We start from the raw sequence: 16,528 nt of genomic DNA, 5'->3' as shown, positions 1-16,528 counted from the left end.
AGAACCCTTGAATTTCCAGGCAAAACCGCTCAGTTTTCTCATTGAACATGCATTATTTTGGTGTTTTTTAAAATAAGGGCAGAGGAAAGAGGTTTTTATGATATAGTAGGCACCATAGTATGCCACTGTGCTTGTTATTCCTTACTAGCAACATTATAGACCTCAGTAAGTATTCTTGACAGCAATTGTATGAAGGGAGTTTGGTCATAAAAGCCTAATTCTTTGGATTCCTTCCTAATGCTATATGGTCAGAGTGATCTTGGGACAGCTAATGAATCATCAAGATTGACGCACAGCTTGGGCTTCATAAATTCTGGCGTGACTGCCATAGTTGAGGCTGCTTATGTAAGCAGAGAGTTGACAGTAGTTAATACTACAGATTGACCATGATGCGGCACAGGAGCAGATGGTGTTAGTGACTTGCTAGCGGAGGAGCAGCCATGCAAACACAAGGGGTGTAAATAAGCTTTCTTCTTCCTATTGACAATCATAGATGTCCAGGTCATGCACAAACACCAAAGGAGTAGCTGGCGCAGTAGCAGCTGTGCTCTCCCGGAACAGGAACTTAGCTAACAGGGCTCCCCCTGTGCCTGGCAGCTTAATTCAAGCATGCAGGATGTCAGGCCAATGCCTAATAATCTAACAAGCACCACTGATAAATCTCCATGGGAACAATTAGCATTATCTACACTTGATAAACAGTCTTGCACTAAATCTACATCCCAAAGGGTGTCATCTTTCTTTTTAACAGATTTAATTAAAGCAGATATCGTTCTGATTTATGAATATGGAGGCACAAGTTAAATCTCATGGTATTTTTATTGGGAATGAACTGAGACCTCTGAAATTTCTTTACTAAAAATCAATAATGAGGCTCTCAGTTCTCCTCAGGGAACAGTCACTGCTTCATCTGGTCCTGGAGATAAACTCCCTGCAAAGAGATGACTGGTCATGTGGAGTGAGTGAGAGGTGTTGCTATGATGAGATTCCTGTTGCAGTCAGAATCTGGCACTGTCTCCCAGATCTAAAGGGCTGCTTCCCTGCTGGTGTTTGATGCTAAAAATGCATTTTGAGGTTACTGCTGGTTGGGGAGTGAAAGCTGACTTTTAGAAGTTTCTGTGAGGGCAAACAAAGATTGGTCTTAGCTGCTCTGACATGGGAGCAAGTTGCACATGATGTTAAGCCTGTCAGTAAGACATGGACGTCTTATTTAATATTTAAACAGGATATGTCTCCTTTTTGTCAGCTGCAGGCCATGATGTGAATCAAGATTTGGGGAAGGGCAATTAACCCTTATCCTAGCCCTGTTTTCCCGTCAGAAGTACCCCTGAAGTGGCTGTTTGCCCCTGAAACAGCTGTTTGCTGCAAAGAGGTAGCTCCAAAGATTAGAGCTGCAAACTATTGGCAGTTTTCTAACTGGATCTATTTGTCATGCCTTTGAAGGCATTATGATTCCTCAGATGGTCAAACTTAAGAATGTAGCTGTTTCTTTGGTCCTTCCTATGAAGAGGTAATAGGACAAAGAAGTCCCAAGTCAGGGAAGATGAGTTTAGAAAGGGACTTCATTAAGCTTTCTTCTGTGAGAGAACTGATTTGTTTGGGCTGCAGTGATTTATTTCCTCTCTTTGCAGATCTTGTACAATAGCCAGACTGTGGAGGTGGATGGTCACTCCATGAAGAAGCTGATTAGTGACCTGCAGCCAAACACAAATTACTCTTTTGCCCTCACTAACCGAGGGAGCAGTGCAGGGGCACTGCAGCATCGGGTCTTCATCCAGACGGCGCCTGATGTCCTCCAGAGCAAACCCATTTCCACATACAAATATATCCATAATGGACGGTTTGCCCTCACCCTTCCCAAAGTGCAGACCTCTGTGCCAGTCAGGTATATTCTCCCCACTGCTGAGATTTCATTATGTTCACTGGCCCCTTGCTGTATACTGCCAAAGGAAAACATGGCATACTGGGAGCTAGTGTTGAACTTCCTTATTTTGTAAATCTCCTGTATGAATCCTTGCAGAGCCATAGGATATTTTTCCTATGGGCAGGAAGGGTGGCATCTTTAGAAACTGTCAGATTTCAGACACAGATGAATACTGATCTGAATTCACCTCTGAAATGTGTTGTTAAAGCTTCCCAGCAGCAAGAAGTTGGTCACAATGAAGGAATACAAGAGCACAGTGTATTGTATAAGACTTGGAAATGACAATTTACTCTGAATTCTGGTCCAGGACAGTCATTTTCATGAACGGTATTCTGTTCACCTGTCTTTGTGTGAGAAATGGGGCACAATGTTGTAATCCTCCACTTCTCACTGAAAGGACCCAGGACATTTGCTTTAAATGATGTATGTAAATCCCCATAGGAGGTTTGCTGATATTTGATTTGTGTTTGTGTACTCCCATCGCTGAAATAGGATTCCTTGAGCAGCCCAATTATAGAGCTGTCCTTTCCCAGTCTCTGGTACTATCCCCCAGAGACTGGCCTTTGTGACTTTATTAGCCTAATAAATGCCAGCAGGCTATTGTCTGAGTCTCTGGAAGGGCAAACAAATGTAGATGGCAACTGGGAGTTGCCAAGCTTTCAAGGAAGGTCTCCCATTATCTGTAGCAGGGCTCACCTCTTCCTTCCTTTTTTTTCTTAGGTGGTACTACATTGTGGTGGTGCCAACAGAGCAGATGAGCAGGATGCTTCCCTCCAGGTGGAGGAACCCAGATGAGATGGAGCTAGACCAGGTAGGAGGGAGAAGGAAAGAACCTGCTTCCACTTGTTTTGAAGGGAGGGGAGGATTTCAAGAAACTGATCCACACATGTGAACTGAGTTGGGAAGATTATATGAGACAATATTAGCCAGGCCTAAAGTTCTAGGGATAGCCACATAGGAGATGGGGTTCCCAAAACTGGTTATCTTTGTGGGATAAGAACAGCCATCTGTGGGATAATTGTAGTGCCATCACCTTTCATCCAAAAAAGGACCACATTCTTCAAATACCCAGGATCTCCGTGCTCCTCTCCAGCCAGCTGTCAAAGCTGCTAGTGAAACTTCCAAGCACTTAATCTGAAAGAGGGCACTGGACATCAATTCCGAAAGGACTTGTTTCATCTACGGATCGCACTCCATTCCTTCTGTTATCCAGACCTGTTGCAATCCTGCAAAGCAAAATGCAGAAACCAAAGCTTAGACATGGTACTGTGTGTGTCTCACTTGAACAGTGAGGATTTAAAGGAATCAATCAAAAATAGAGGGCAGGAACACCACTTTCATGTCACAAGCCAACATTCTCCTTCCCTGGCACAGCAGCATGTCTCTATGCAGCCTCTGTCATCCTGACACTGTAGTTGCTCAGATGCTCCCTATCTACCCTTATACATTTTTGTGTGAAATGTATTTCATGCCTCCTCCTTCATTTTAAATTAGAATTTCTGTTCAGAGCCTAGTATTCATTTTTATTCATTAGAAAAACATCTTTAAACATCTGAGAGCCTTTCTTTGCAGCGTAATTGAATTTTGGTGTGTTTATATCCCTTTTCTTGAATTTGTGGATGACTATGAAATTCGTCATCTTTTCTGTGAATGTCCCATAAAATCCGTTAGCACCATGTGTGATTTATACAAAACCTTGCTGCAGCAGAGGAGGGTGTGGGGAAGAGCAGAAGCCCCAGCACGTGCCCTTTCTCAAGCTAATGCAGACTGCAAAGTGTGCGTGTGGCAGTGCAGTGGGAGAAAGATCTGCCTCCAAGTCTGAGGCACCCTTGCCTGTCTCAGAAAGTTCACATTCTTGGGCATCCAAAGAAACGTATTCAGACTGCATAACCAGACCATGCTTCTGTTTTTTGTGCTGACTAATAGGACTACAAAGCTATGGTGGCTGCTGCTGTTCCACTCTCCAAAAGCAAGCACAATTTTTTTTCCTGCAGCATTGAGGGCTAGAAACTTTGTTTATTAAAAATTATACCATTTTTTCATGGAACTTGGATGAAAGCAGGAACAATTTAAAAGGTGCTAAAATCAAGGATATCCTTTTGCTTTTCCTTCCTCTGTCCTAGAGCAGGACCATCCCAAATTATTGTCTTCCCCATGGCGTAGTAATGATGGTAACATGAGATAACCTATGAGCCTGTGTTGGAGAAAGCTTGGGATATTCTGAACTTTTTTACCTAATTGCAAGGTTTACTCATGGAGAAAGTAGCCTCACCAAAACCTTTGGGTATGTCATATAGGCATTTTCTCACATGACCTTTCTGTTACTACCCAGCTACTTGAGGCCATAAATCAAGGGACCCCAGAGAAGCGTCAGCGTCGACAGACAGAACAACTGAAGCCCTACATTGCTGCCCAAATGGAAAATCTGCCAGAGACCTTCATCTTGGGGGATGAGAAAAACTATGAAGGTTTCTACAATAAGCCACTTTCAGTAGATCTAAGCTACCGTTGTTTTGTGCTGGCTGCATTGGAAGATGGTGATACGGTAAGGACTCTTAGAGAAGGGAGAACTGTGCTGATGCCAAATATTCCATTGCTGCGCAAGCTGCTTATGCAAGTGGTTGCCACTCAACTCCAGGTTTTCTTGGGTAAAATAGATTATATGGACCTATTTCAACCTGGCTTCAGGTGAAGATTTGGGATTAAGATTACTTTGGTTGCCTTGTGGAACAATCTGCTCCCAGAGTGAGATGGGAAGTGTGTCCTGTTGATTCTGCTGGAACTCTCTCTCATTGAGAGACACTGTTAAGATCAGCCAGGGAGGCCCTCCTGTGTGACTCATCAATATCAGACCCTCGTCTGGTTGGAATTTGGGAGTGGAGGCCTCTCAGCAGTTGCACCAAAGAGAGGTACGCATAGCCTCATTGCTGCTGGCCTTCCACCTGGAAGTGAAGATTCTCTTATTTTAGCATGCTTTTATGCCAGTGTATGGATGCTGCCATTTTATGTGGTTTTTCTGCTGTTTAGTTTCTATTGCTGCTTTTATTTATTTATATTTAATTGTATTTTGTATGGCATTTTTTTATTGTGAGCTGCCTTGGACACTAGTTTATGATAGAAAGGTGGGGTAAAAATACCTAAAATAAATAAATATTGCCTGAGAATGCCATTCCAGAGGTGTGTATAGGGCTGTGGAAGTTTGATCTGCAAAGCTAAGCCAGCAAAGTGAAGTTTATAATAATAAAACTAGGAGAATCTTCTTCCTTCTCTCTCCATGCCTCCCCTTCCAAGTCCTTATGTGTATAGGGACCTGGCAAGGCAGAGTAGGAAGAAAGATCCTCTTTTCTACCCTTTGACCTTTCACTTCCCTGATTCCCTTACTAGTTAAAACTGATCACAGCTGCAAGGGTAAGGGAGAGGAAATGAAGGGTAAACCTGGTGCTGTAAATGTGTAAGTAATGTCCAGCCATAATGAAGATACTCCGGTCCTTCTGTTCTGCCCCTTGCTGGGGTTTTCGCTTTCAGCCTCATTTACTTGTAATGGTTCATTAGAGCTGGTCAAATGCTTCATTACTCATCCAGTCTGAGCACAGCAGACATGCAGCCAACAGCCAGTGGAGGTTTCAGATCAGCCAGCCAGGGAGGCTGCCCTTGTACCACAAGGTTGGGCTCTGTCTGTATATGGGAATCAGTGTATATGAGAGCACTGTGGTCCTGCCCATGGACAACAAAGCAGATCCCCCAAGCAGCTGTTTTTATTTTGTCCTGCAACTACAACGATTCCGTCATTAAGCTGCATTGCTTTTGCAAAGTGTCTCTTGGGTTTTCTGTCTCAGTTCCTATGCTGGGAGGGACAAGCTGGAGCTCAATTCAGTCATCCTCTCTAGACTTTCCCCTTTTCACTGCCTTTCTGAAGTGCAGCAACAAGACTTAGGCTGCAATCCTAACCACACTTTCCTATGCCCCATTGAACAAAATTGGACTTACTTCTGAGTAGACATGGTTAGGATTGTGCCCTTAGTGGGAAAAAGGCTACAGTGCCATAACATGGTGGTAGTGCTGTGCCCACTGGCTATGCAATATGATTGCTGATTTACGAATGCCTTTGTCCTTGTGTTTCATTTCTGAAATAAGAGGCACCAGAGCTTTTAAGCCTCTCCCTAATCTTAGATCTGTTTGAGTTTGTTGTCACTTCTCAGTAGCTTGCAGAATCTGCTCCATATTCTTCAAATGTTCTCAGAACATTTGAAAGTGAACCAAGTTCCAAGGGTGAGCCCTGGCTCAGATTAAATCCTGCACGTGCTTTCTGTTGGGTCTTGGGCACACAAAGAGCCAGTCAAAGGGCCAATGCAGTGGCTACAAGTAAGGTTGGTGTATGCTGCTTCTTTGGCTAAGGCAACAGATACTCTCCATGAGAAGAGAGAATATGTTCCTATCTGTGTATGTCTCTCCAGACTGACAAGGCAGAGTAGAAATACAAATGGCGCAAGTGCTTAGCCCTTGACATGTGCAATGCCAACCCATTTTTCACATAAGGTGCCAGGCAGTGGCAACTCCTTGAGCTTGCCAGGTCTGTTGCCTAGACAGTTCTTTTGCCTTTGTAAGCAAGGAGCCTCATGTGAATGCTGCTGTTCTCAGGGCTTAGGCAGTTCCTCCAGGGCCAGCCATGAGTTGTTCTGCTGTTTTAATGTGCAACATTTTGCCCAGCGGGTGTTCCCTGACATATTACCCCCTGGAGTGATGTGTTTATATCGGCATAATAGGTATTATAAACCACTTAGTCCCCACCCGCCAGCCCCAATGTTCAATTGGCTGCATCTCCAAAGCCTGTAATTTGTCTCTTTGTATGTCTGAGATTGGCAACTTGCTCTCAGCTGGAACGTTCCATTTTGGCACTTGGGGAAACCACTTTCTGGCTGCTGCTGTTAAGATATTCTATTACTAGGAGACGAGGCTGGTTTTCCTTGCATCTGGTTACTCTTAAGAAAGAATTGCAAGTGGGCAATTTGGAGCTTACAGCTCAATCCTACCTAAATCTCCATGCAGCGATGCAGTGGCACTGGCGCAACTTCTGCTGCATAAAGCGGGGGATTTTCAACTGTTGCAGGTTTCCTCGGGGTACAGGGACATTTGTGCCCTTGCCCCAGGGTAAGCTCTAGCAACAGCTATGGGGCAACTCAGACCTGTGACAGCACAAATGCCTTTGCCGAGTCTGCATTGCTTCATACAGGCAGATCAGGCACAGGAAGGGAATCAGTATTTGGCATGTGCCACCACTGCCAATCCTGCCCCCTCCTGGGCCTGATCCACCCGTCCCCGCCACCATCTCCTCCCCATTCCACTGTTGGACGTACCTGCTCCAGTGAGCCTCCCAACATCCACCAGTGCACACAGGAAGGCTCTGATCTTCACACCAGCACACCAACAGCTTGTGCTCCCAGCAAGCGCTTTGCAGCAGCCTGCACCAGCAGAATGCGCCACTGTTGTCAGGGATAGGATTGGGCCATTAATGAATGATCTTTATTGATAATATTTGCCATTGTTGTCTTTCTTGCTTGTTAGAAAAAGTATGCAGCCAGCCCTTACTCAGATGAGATTGTGATGGAGGTGTCAGCAAAGCAGCAGGATGAACCAGAAATGCTGTGGGTGATGGGGCCTGTCCTGGCTGTCATCTTAATCATCATCATTGTCATTGCTATCTTGCTCTTCAAAAGGTGAGCACCAGCCTAGGCCTTTGCAAATATGCTGTAGTCCATGATATAGTAATGTGCCAGGATTGGGGACATGATCTCTTATGCAGCAGGGAAACTGATGGTGACTGGCTTGAGGGCCTCCTTTCCAGTACAACATAAAATAATCACCCCAAGGGCATGATCTCTTTTGAGACAAGCAAACCTACCTGAAGGCCATGCTCCCCTTATCTTGAAAAACATGGGGACGTGAGATAACATTCAGTAGGACCTGCATTTCCCTTTGAACTAGGAAGGTATAGGTTGTGAGTGAGCCGGTGTTCTCACCAGAGGTGGACCTCTGAGGATGCCTCAGGAGAGGGACTACTTCTGCGTAGCACTGCTAGGTTGGTTACCTGGTTTCCTAGGGTTTGGATTATGTCAGAGGTTTCAGCTTGGTAATGCCAACCTGCCTGGTTGGCAACCTTCAGTCTCGAAAGACTATGGTATAAGCCTGCAGCACTCGATATTCCCAGGTGGTCTCCCATCCAAGTACTAACCAGACCTGATCCTGCTTAGCTTCTGAGATCAGACGAGATCTGGCATCTGCAGGGTAAGGATTCCTGGGACTGCTTTTCCCACGGAGGCCAGTTTTTTTGCCTCCAAGAGTGGATGCTCCATGCAGCAACAGGAACCTTTGCTCAAGGGCTCTGGCCCCAGCAGGTCACACATGCTCTTAGCCATATTCTGGGGCACAGTTATCTGCTGCAAACTATTGGTGGTGTTTGAACAAGCTTGAATTGCTCACTAGGCTACAGAGAGTGCTAATGGTCTCCCAATTCTACTCTGGCCTAGCTGCTGTCATTTCTTCCAGCTGAATGGCATGGCACCAGGAGGGAGGTGACTCTGAATTGCTGCATGCACAATTAGTACATTTCTGTAACCTTGATCTCCTCTTTTCTTCTGTGTGTCTGCTGTCCCTGGATCTAGCAAACAAGAAAGGTAGAAACCTTCTTTCTCTCTTCATTTTCTCTTTCATTTTGTTAGAAGTGGTAATATAGGTCTTCTTCTCTAGCTAGTGTAGCATGCTGAACTTGTACAGTGTTTTCTGTATGGTTATAGAAGACTTTACAATTGGGGTTCTGGTTTCAGTGAGCTCTGGTTCACTGAATTCACTGGTTCAATGAATTCTGGTTTCAGTGAACTCTGGTCACTTTGGGACCTTGTGGTCTGCTGGAGTTTGTGAGGTTATTTATTCCAGATTGCCCCACAGTAAGGTATTGCCACAAGCTGACATGAGTTCCTTGGCATAATCAGCACACTTCCTATACCATTTCAAAAAGTTTCGCTCTATGACCTTGGCTTTTCAGTATAACTCCACCCCCTTCTTCTATATGATTATCTCCCACTGGTTGTTGACTTAGGTCAAGGGTCTCCAAACCCCGGCCTGGGGGCCAGATGCGGCCCGCAGCAAGCCTCTTCCGGCCTGCATCCAACCTCTTGTCCCCTGAAAGCCTCTGGCCCACTCAACTGAACCTGACCAGAACTGTGCTCTGATTGTGTCTGGAGGGTGTTCTGAGGGCCAGAGAGGTTGAATGAATGAGCCCATTCATTCATTTATTCACTCATCTAAGTTCCATCTCTTATTTATTTATTTAAATTTTATATTTATATGTGTATTACATATTTTTTCCGGCCCTCTACACCACACCAGATATTTGATGCGGCCCTCTGGCCAAAAAGTTTGGAGACCCCTGACTTAGATGATGACTGTGTTTCCCAGCTTGGGGGTTGCGGCCTCTCAAGGCAGTGAGAAACTCCATTTTTCCCCCTTAATGTAAGTCGGCAGCAGTGGCAGCTGAGACAGCAGCAGCAACAGCACTTCTGGGTTCGAACCAACAATAACTAAGTAGAAAAAGGGTTTGGGGACTTACCCATCTGTGGCAACAGTTTGAGACTCCACAAAATCCGGGTTCTCACCGCTGCTGCAGACAGGTGAGTCCTGAAATCTTTTTTTACTTAGTTGGTGGCTGTGTGAACCCAGAAATGCTGTCATTACTGACTTGCTACCCCTGGTAATGCCCTGCAACAACTCAGTGGTTCCTTTACCTTTGGTTAAAGACTGGGAACCACTGAGCTAAGCCATCACAGTAGCATGGCATTGATTTCCAGCTGGAGGTAGGGATCAATCAAAGCAAAGCCTCCTGACTTTTGTCCCTTCTGCCTGCTTTATCCTTTGTCCTTCTGATAACAAATATAGCACTTTTGTTTAACCCATTTCTGCCCAGCCCACAGGTGTACACATTTGATCCCTGTTGCATATATGCAACATTGGGCAGAAATGGCTTAAGATGGTGTAGGGACCCAGGTACTTAAAATTACTCCCACCTTCATGTGCGCACATACAGAACTAACAAATCTGTTGAATGGGCTTTGTGCCCTCATAGCACAGAGAGCTCTTCAGGCTGCAGAGCCATACCATCTGCGGTGCATCCACACACAACACTGGTGTCTGCAAGTACTACTAGGGGCTGTAAATTCTCCTTCCTTTTCCTGCTCTTTCTCCTTGTGACAGTTTCTCCCTTCTACAAAAGGGATTGTGCCTTCATGCAAATGAACATAATTTTCAGATACTGTTACTACTCACTCCATGTTAATCATCAGTGCTTTGGGTTTTTGACTTGCCTAATATTGCACCAGAGTGCCTTCACCACTGTAGCAGGCACTGAAACATTCCCCCCACATGTTTATGCATTACCTATGGAATTGCTGGCAGCACCATTTCCCCCTAGTTGAGATTTTGCAGTTTCCATTTATTAGGAGCAAAAAACACTCCCTTCCCACCCCTGTGTTTTCACCCCAGAAAACACACTGCACTTTTGCACTCAGGAGAGCATTTGTAACCTGCACAAGATGGAGTCATTCGGTTTAGTACTAGTGAGTGAACATCGCCAAGAGTGCTTCTTGCCATCCCAAAATTTCCTGTAAAAGTCTCCTATTTAATTACTGGGTGGGTCTGTCTCTGCTTAGCTAGTGAAATCTAGCAGGATAAGAGCCTGGGGTGGCAAAGCTGTAGGCATAAATATAGCATGAAGAGACAACAGTGTATTTTATTGTTCCATTAACACACGCCTGGGGGGCCTTCAGCCATTCAAGACAAGTATTAATGGAGCAATAAAACTCACCCTGAAGAGCCCTTACCCTTTTATATTACAACTCTTCACATTTTAAATAATTTCTAAATACTTGGAAAAATCTTAGATATATTCTTCCACCACAGGAAATAGTCCCTAATAAGTAAACCTTTGAGAAATAATGGGGGGTGGAATTTCTCACATTATGCCTGCTGCAGCTTGCACCGAGATACTGAGATTGCTGAGAAGCAGTCTTGAAGCTTTCTGCCATTTGGACCATGCCCAGGTTCATTGGGTAAACTTTATCTCCCCTTCCCTTAGGAAAAGGGCCAATTCACCTTCTTCCAAGGATGAACATTCCATCGGCTTGAAGGACTCTTTGCTGGCCCATTCCTCTGACCCTGTTGAAATGAGAAGGCTCAATTACCAAACACCAGGTAAGGTATCACTGTTCTGCCTTTTGTTCTTCCATGCTGAGTTCTATGACTCTCTTATTGGCAGATGTTTTTAATGGGAAATTCCCATTTCACCTCAGGGCACAAATTCCCCATCAACCCCAGCTCAGTGACAGCGGCTCAGTACATGACCATGTCTATGAGTTACAGAATCAATATGACTTACAGAGTGTGGATGCTGGGCTTTCTGCATGTTCCTAGACCTGACCATGCATGTGTGGTTAGAGACTAGCAGACTCAGGAGGTCAAGGGCTGGCCCTAATGGGGCTTAGCAGACTTGGTATTATGTTCCAAAGACAACCAGCAGTCTGCTTTATATATCAACCAAATTAGCCCGCAAAGAGAGACTCCAACACTTTGATGGATCTACTGTAAAATAGTAAGGTAGGCAGATGCCATCCCAATAGGCTCATTCATTACTCAGTATGTTGCTGCTCCTGCAATGCTTTCCACTGTGTAACTGTTATGACAGGTTACAGGTTAGGATAAATGCTGTTGGCTGTGTCACAGAACAGTGTCTTTTAACAGGAATTTTTTCCTAGATTGGATGTTATCTGGAGACACCATATCTTGCTCACCTGACTTGGGGTTGGGACTACATTCTGACTTATTCAAACAGAAACTTTATTTTCAGAACCACTCTTCTGTTCTTTCGTTGCCTCCCCAAATGGGGCACACTTTCAGGCCCTACCTAGCAAGATGCAGCCCAGGGTCCAGTGAACTCTGTGGCACTACCCAGTTCTGGGTCCCCCTAGGTATATGCATGCCACCCCTTTTCCTCTCTTCCCCAGATCATCCTTCCCCCAGCCTCTTGTTCCCGCCCTCCATACTTCTTTGCTCACACTTCTTTGCCTCATTTTCCTCTTTCCCATCCACTCTGCCTTTTCCGACCTTTTTTCCTGTTTTCTTCCCCTTGTTCACCTCTACCCTCTACCCACTCTATCCCCATGTTGGCTCTCCCTTCCCCCCTTGACTTACCTAGGAACTGGCTGGATGGTGGGCTCTCTATGGGTGGGAGAGAGCAGTCCTTTCCCCTCCAAATCTTCCTACGCTGCAGTGCTTCCAGGCAGCAGAATCGCAAGCTCAGAAATTTGTTTTTGGGGAGGTGAGAGAGGAACATTTCCTCCCCCATTCCCTTCCCAGCAGCTAGTAAGGGGTTGTTCTCAGAGGCCTTCTAGGGAAGACTCTAGGAGAAAGTCCCTGGGAGAACCGTTGGCTGCCTCTGAACTTGCAGTAGAAAAGATGTGCCCTCTTAAAATCTAGAGCCATATAGTGGTTCTAGATATTCTTAACTCTGTGTGACTTACATATAAAGTCATTTCATGACTCCAGATTTTAAAGGTGCACTTTTTTGCTTCCACAGGTCCCATAGCAGCCATGGGGCTGATATTTGGGGCTCTAGGGAGTGCGTGGACTCCTGGCATAATGTAGGTAGACCCACCTTCTGACACTGACACTGATGTGGTCCCCATTTCCTTCCATTTAGTGACCAGATCAGGACTGTCCTCCTTCACCAATAAGGATAGCAGACAAGTCTATGTAGGTGTAGCTTGTAGAGTTGCAGAGTGGGAATGTCATTATTTTACCAGATAGTTTACAGACGTTGACGTGATAGAAGAGTTGCAGGTGAAGTCCTGAGTGGTCATGCAGGTACAAGGGATGTTGCACAAAAAGGAAGCTTGAAGTGACACATCTCTTGAGGAAAGGAACTAGCTTCAAGGTGCATACACGAGCCCATGTTTTCAGACATGATCAGAAAGTGTTGGATTGCTGAGCTACTGCTTCTGGCTGTTACACCCTTTTATCTTCTCAGGTGACTAGTAGGGGAGCATCCAGTGTACAAAATAAACTCTGGTAGTAATGTTTTTGCATCCCACAACACTCAGCTGTCTCACCTTTGTGCTGAGATGGATGGATGCCTTCTGTGGGCCCGACAGCAGCAACTAAACCTTGTGCAGTCTGGTAGCTGATATCCCTGCTGGCAAATGTAGAGGCACGAAGGGCCTTGCTCAGTGCATAATTAATCAGGCTGCTGTTATTAAATATTAAGCTTATCTCTTTAATAGTTGCTACTTCAGACACAGGTTCTTGCCTGAATTGTCAGCTGCTTTGTACTCATGTACCATTTTGCAGAGTTGTGGCAGGTCAGGCAGGGTGATGTCGCTCTTAAGTGATTGGGTGAATTATGACTAAACTTTAGTCACAAGGCTTTGCTGCTGGCTGGTGCAGCAAGGGAATCATGATCTTGGGAAAGCAGCAGCTGCTAGAAATAGGGACACTGTTTTCAAGCCAACAGGCAAAACCACTGATCTGCTCATGTCCTTTGTGGGGAAATCTAACCACCACTCTCCTTATGATAGTAAAATTATATGTGAACTCGTCTGGCTATACCTGGCATTTGTATATCACCCACCATACTGCAACACATGTGAGGCTGCCATCCCTTTCCCAAGCTCTGGGTTTATGGTGGCGGGTGGGCAGGGATTTCCATGCTGCCCTTTTGACCCTTGATGCTGTCCTCAGCAACTGCTAATGCGATTTCTATTTTTTCAGGTGCCAGTGGCCCCAGTTGTCCGAATATCTCAAGTTAGTTTTCTCTGCTCCTCCTTTTGCTTCTTCCTCACTCTCTTTTCTTTCCTCCTTTCACATCTTTTTTTTTCATTCAGTGTCATGAAGGTCAACCTCAGTCACCACAGAACTTTGTGGTAGCACTTCCATTTGCTAGTGGGCCAGATTCACCTCTGTGGGTCTGTTTCTGGTGCTGTTTTTGCAAGATGTTCCAGCCTGCATTGGCAGGAAAGGAGGCGAGGTTAGGCCTTCACAGTTTTCACAGCAGTGTCATTCAGTAATAAGCCAACAGAGCAGTGAAATGAGCTGAACACTGAGAGTGCAACAGCTCTTCCCTTGGCAGGATGTGGATACAAACTGTAGCTGTAGAGACAGGGCCTGGCTGCAGTGGCAGTGTGTGGAAGCCATATAGCATCCCCCCAACATGAAATGGAAATGCTCTCTCCCACACATCCAAATTCAGTCTTTTCTGGATGTTCTGTTGATAGTACCTACTTGGAAGATCTTTAGACAAAGTATCATTACTCTTGTTTTCTTCCTGTTTCTCCCTCTGTCTTAATGATTTTCAATGAGGTATGCCACCCCCAAATATTACTTTTAATTTAAACTTCTGACGTTTGATGGGCAAAAGAGAGAGTTGGGCCCCCTCTGGTTTTTAGGGTTTGGCTCTGGTCTCCCATGAAAGGGAGCCATTGCAGTCTTCACCGTGAGCATTGTCAAGAGACCAAGTGTGGTTCAGCTGCCAGTAGGAAACTCAGGCTGGTGATAGTTGTGAGTTGGCTTTATGTGTCTATGTATAGCCAACATACTCGAGCAGTCTGGTACAGCAAGTTTCACAGATCAGACCCTTGAGATGCTCCTCCTATCACTAAGCATAACATCCTGTGGTAATTTCTGTTTTTTTAAGTATCCAACTATTGGAGGCAGAGCTGCTTGGTTCTCTTGCAGCTGAGCTGTGGCTAGTAATACTGAAGACTTGTCTGCTGCTTCAGTCACCAAGGGTATGACAGTGGCCTGTTGTGAGAGACAGCAGCGGACCCCAGAGGTGGGCTGAGCATCTGTTTAGGATTTCTCTTTCTGCACTGTAGTGCACAGTGTGGGTGTGAAATGAAAGCAGGGCCCCTTAATCAAAAAACTTTGGTTTAATTGGTGGGCCTGTTCCAGCCTCAGTTTATGCAGGAGCATTTTCTGAAGCTCCTTCACTTTTTCCAGCCTGGCCCTGTATGTGGAAGCCACCCAGCTAGTGGCTGTCCTGACACGTCCCATCCAAGCATGCACACGTACATTGTGCCATCATGTGAGTTCCGCATGCCATATTGCCTCATTCATATTCCATGCATTTTGCCAGCGTTACACGTTGCCATCTGGTCTACTGTGCACAAGTGGGACAACAGCTGCCCCTTTGGTTGAGCAATAATGTTTTCTCTACTTTTCTCTTCACTCTGTTTGGTCTGGCAGGCATGCGTGACCATCCTCCCATACCAGTGACAGATCTTGCTGACAACATCGACCGACTGAAGGCAAATGATGGACTGAAGTTCTCCCAGGAATATGAGGTGAGCAGGCTTACGCTGTTCCAGATATCTTCTCTTGCAGCACTAAACCTACAAAAGCATTTCCATCCTGTATCACTATACTTTTGCCCACAAAATCCTAATATCTCAGTACAGAGTGGGTCCTACTCACATATCTACCAGCAGTTCCCACTTCTGTCCTTGCCCCCTCATTGCATCCAATTAGGATCAATTCACAGTTATTTTATTTTTGTAATTTGTATCAATGCCCATATCCTGAGAAACCTGAAAAATGTAATGTGAGAATGACCATGTGAGCATCAGTTTTGTTTGCAATTAATGTATCAGGAAAGCCAGTATGTACAGTGGCTTTACAGCGGCATGGAATATATAGGGAACACTACAGATATTTAATGTGGCTTTTCTCACATTACATTTTACACCATTTCTAATACTTAATGATATCTGTATCGGAAAAGGTAACATGTGCCTTAGCCATCAGAGTGCTGTTTATTCTGTGATGGAGGCCAAAACAGTAGTAGCGGGAGCCCAAGAATTGCCGTGGCTCTTGCTGACAAGCTCCTTCTTGCCATGCTGAACCATTTACTAAGCAGATGATTAATTTGAAAAATTGCTATGGTGGAAAAAGTTCCCTCGAAGCTATTAGAGTCACGGTAGCAGAATAAATGTTTGCCTGTGCTTGCAGCTAGCCCTGCAGGACCTACTTCAGCTGTGAGGGGCTTAAATCATAAATAGAACGCTTATATGGAGTGAGGGGGTAAGGATAAATTGAGGAAGTGTCCTTAAGACACATTACTGGTCCTGCTTGAATTGTTATCTGCTTTCACCCCCAACCTCCCCTTGCTACAGCATATCTCCCTTGATTCAGGAGATGTGATGCAAGCATTGCCCACAAGGCAAGATTATAGGACCTGAGAAGCTAAGGAGGAACTAAAGACTTGTGTGTGAAGGAAGGCCCAAAGACAAGGAGGATTTGGGGAAACTGCACTGCTCAGCACTGCTGATTCACAGGATATGTCAGGAAGACAAGTATCCTTTCCCATCAGAGCTGCTGGCTAGGTGAATGTGGAAAATAAGCTAGCAGGTTCCTGTTTTCTGGAATGTGGTATGAAATACCTATGAGCTGCAGCAGCAACATCTGGAGATGAGTATTCTTACTCTAACATGGGACATGAGTCATACTGTGGAGAACACAGCATAGAGAGCACACTGTCTCTCAAATTGGTTGTCATGTACATTCTTG

General features: G+C 45.2%; 1 protein-coding gene across 7 annotated transcripts in view; it reads left to right on the top strand.

Moving 5' to 3' along the window:
• Positions 1-16,528, top strand: part of PTPRF (protein tyrosine phosphatase receptor type F) — a 182,558-nt gene that overhangs the window by 132,335 nt on the left and 33,695 nt on the right. For 5 of the 7 annotated variants that reach the window (XR_010794327.1, XM_066624235.1, XM_066624234.1 and 2 more), the window contains 7 exons: positions 1,632-1,885; positions 2,645-2,735; positions 4,257-4,469; positions 7,487-7,638; positions 11,049-11,164; positions 13,736-13,768; positions 15,209-15,306. Coding sequence is in view for 6 of the 7 variants with exons in the window: in XM_066624235.1 (XP_066480332.1) it covers positions 1,632-1,885; positions 2,645-2,735; positions 4,257-4,469; positions 7,487-7,638; positions 11,049-11,164; positions 13,736-13,768; positions 15,209-15,306 (957 nt within the window). In the remaining variant the exon portion in view is untranslated. The remainder of the gene's footprint in view (positions 1-1,631; positions 1,886-2,644; positions 2,736-4,256; positions 4,470-7,486; positions 7,639-11,048; positions 11,165-13,735; positions 13,769-15,208; positions 15,307-16,528) is intronic. The other 2 variants (XM_066624233.1, XM_066624232.1) reach the window with 1 other exon arrangement.

This window comes from Tiliqua scincoides, chromosome 4 (genome assembly GCF_035046505.1).
Source record: "Tiliqua scincoides isolate rTilSci1 chromosome 4, rTilSci1.hap2, whole genome shotgun sequence".
NCBI classification, from domain to species: Eukaryota; Metazoa; Chordata; class Lepidosauria; order Squamata; family Scincidae; genus Tiliqua; species Tiliqua scincoides.
Note: the sequence above shows the minus strand (reverse complement) of the source record. Positions and strands in the feature narration are given on the sequence as shown.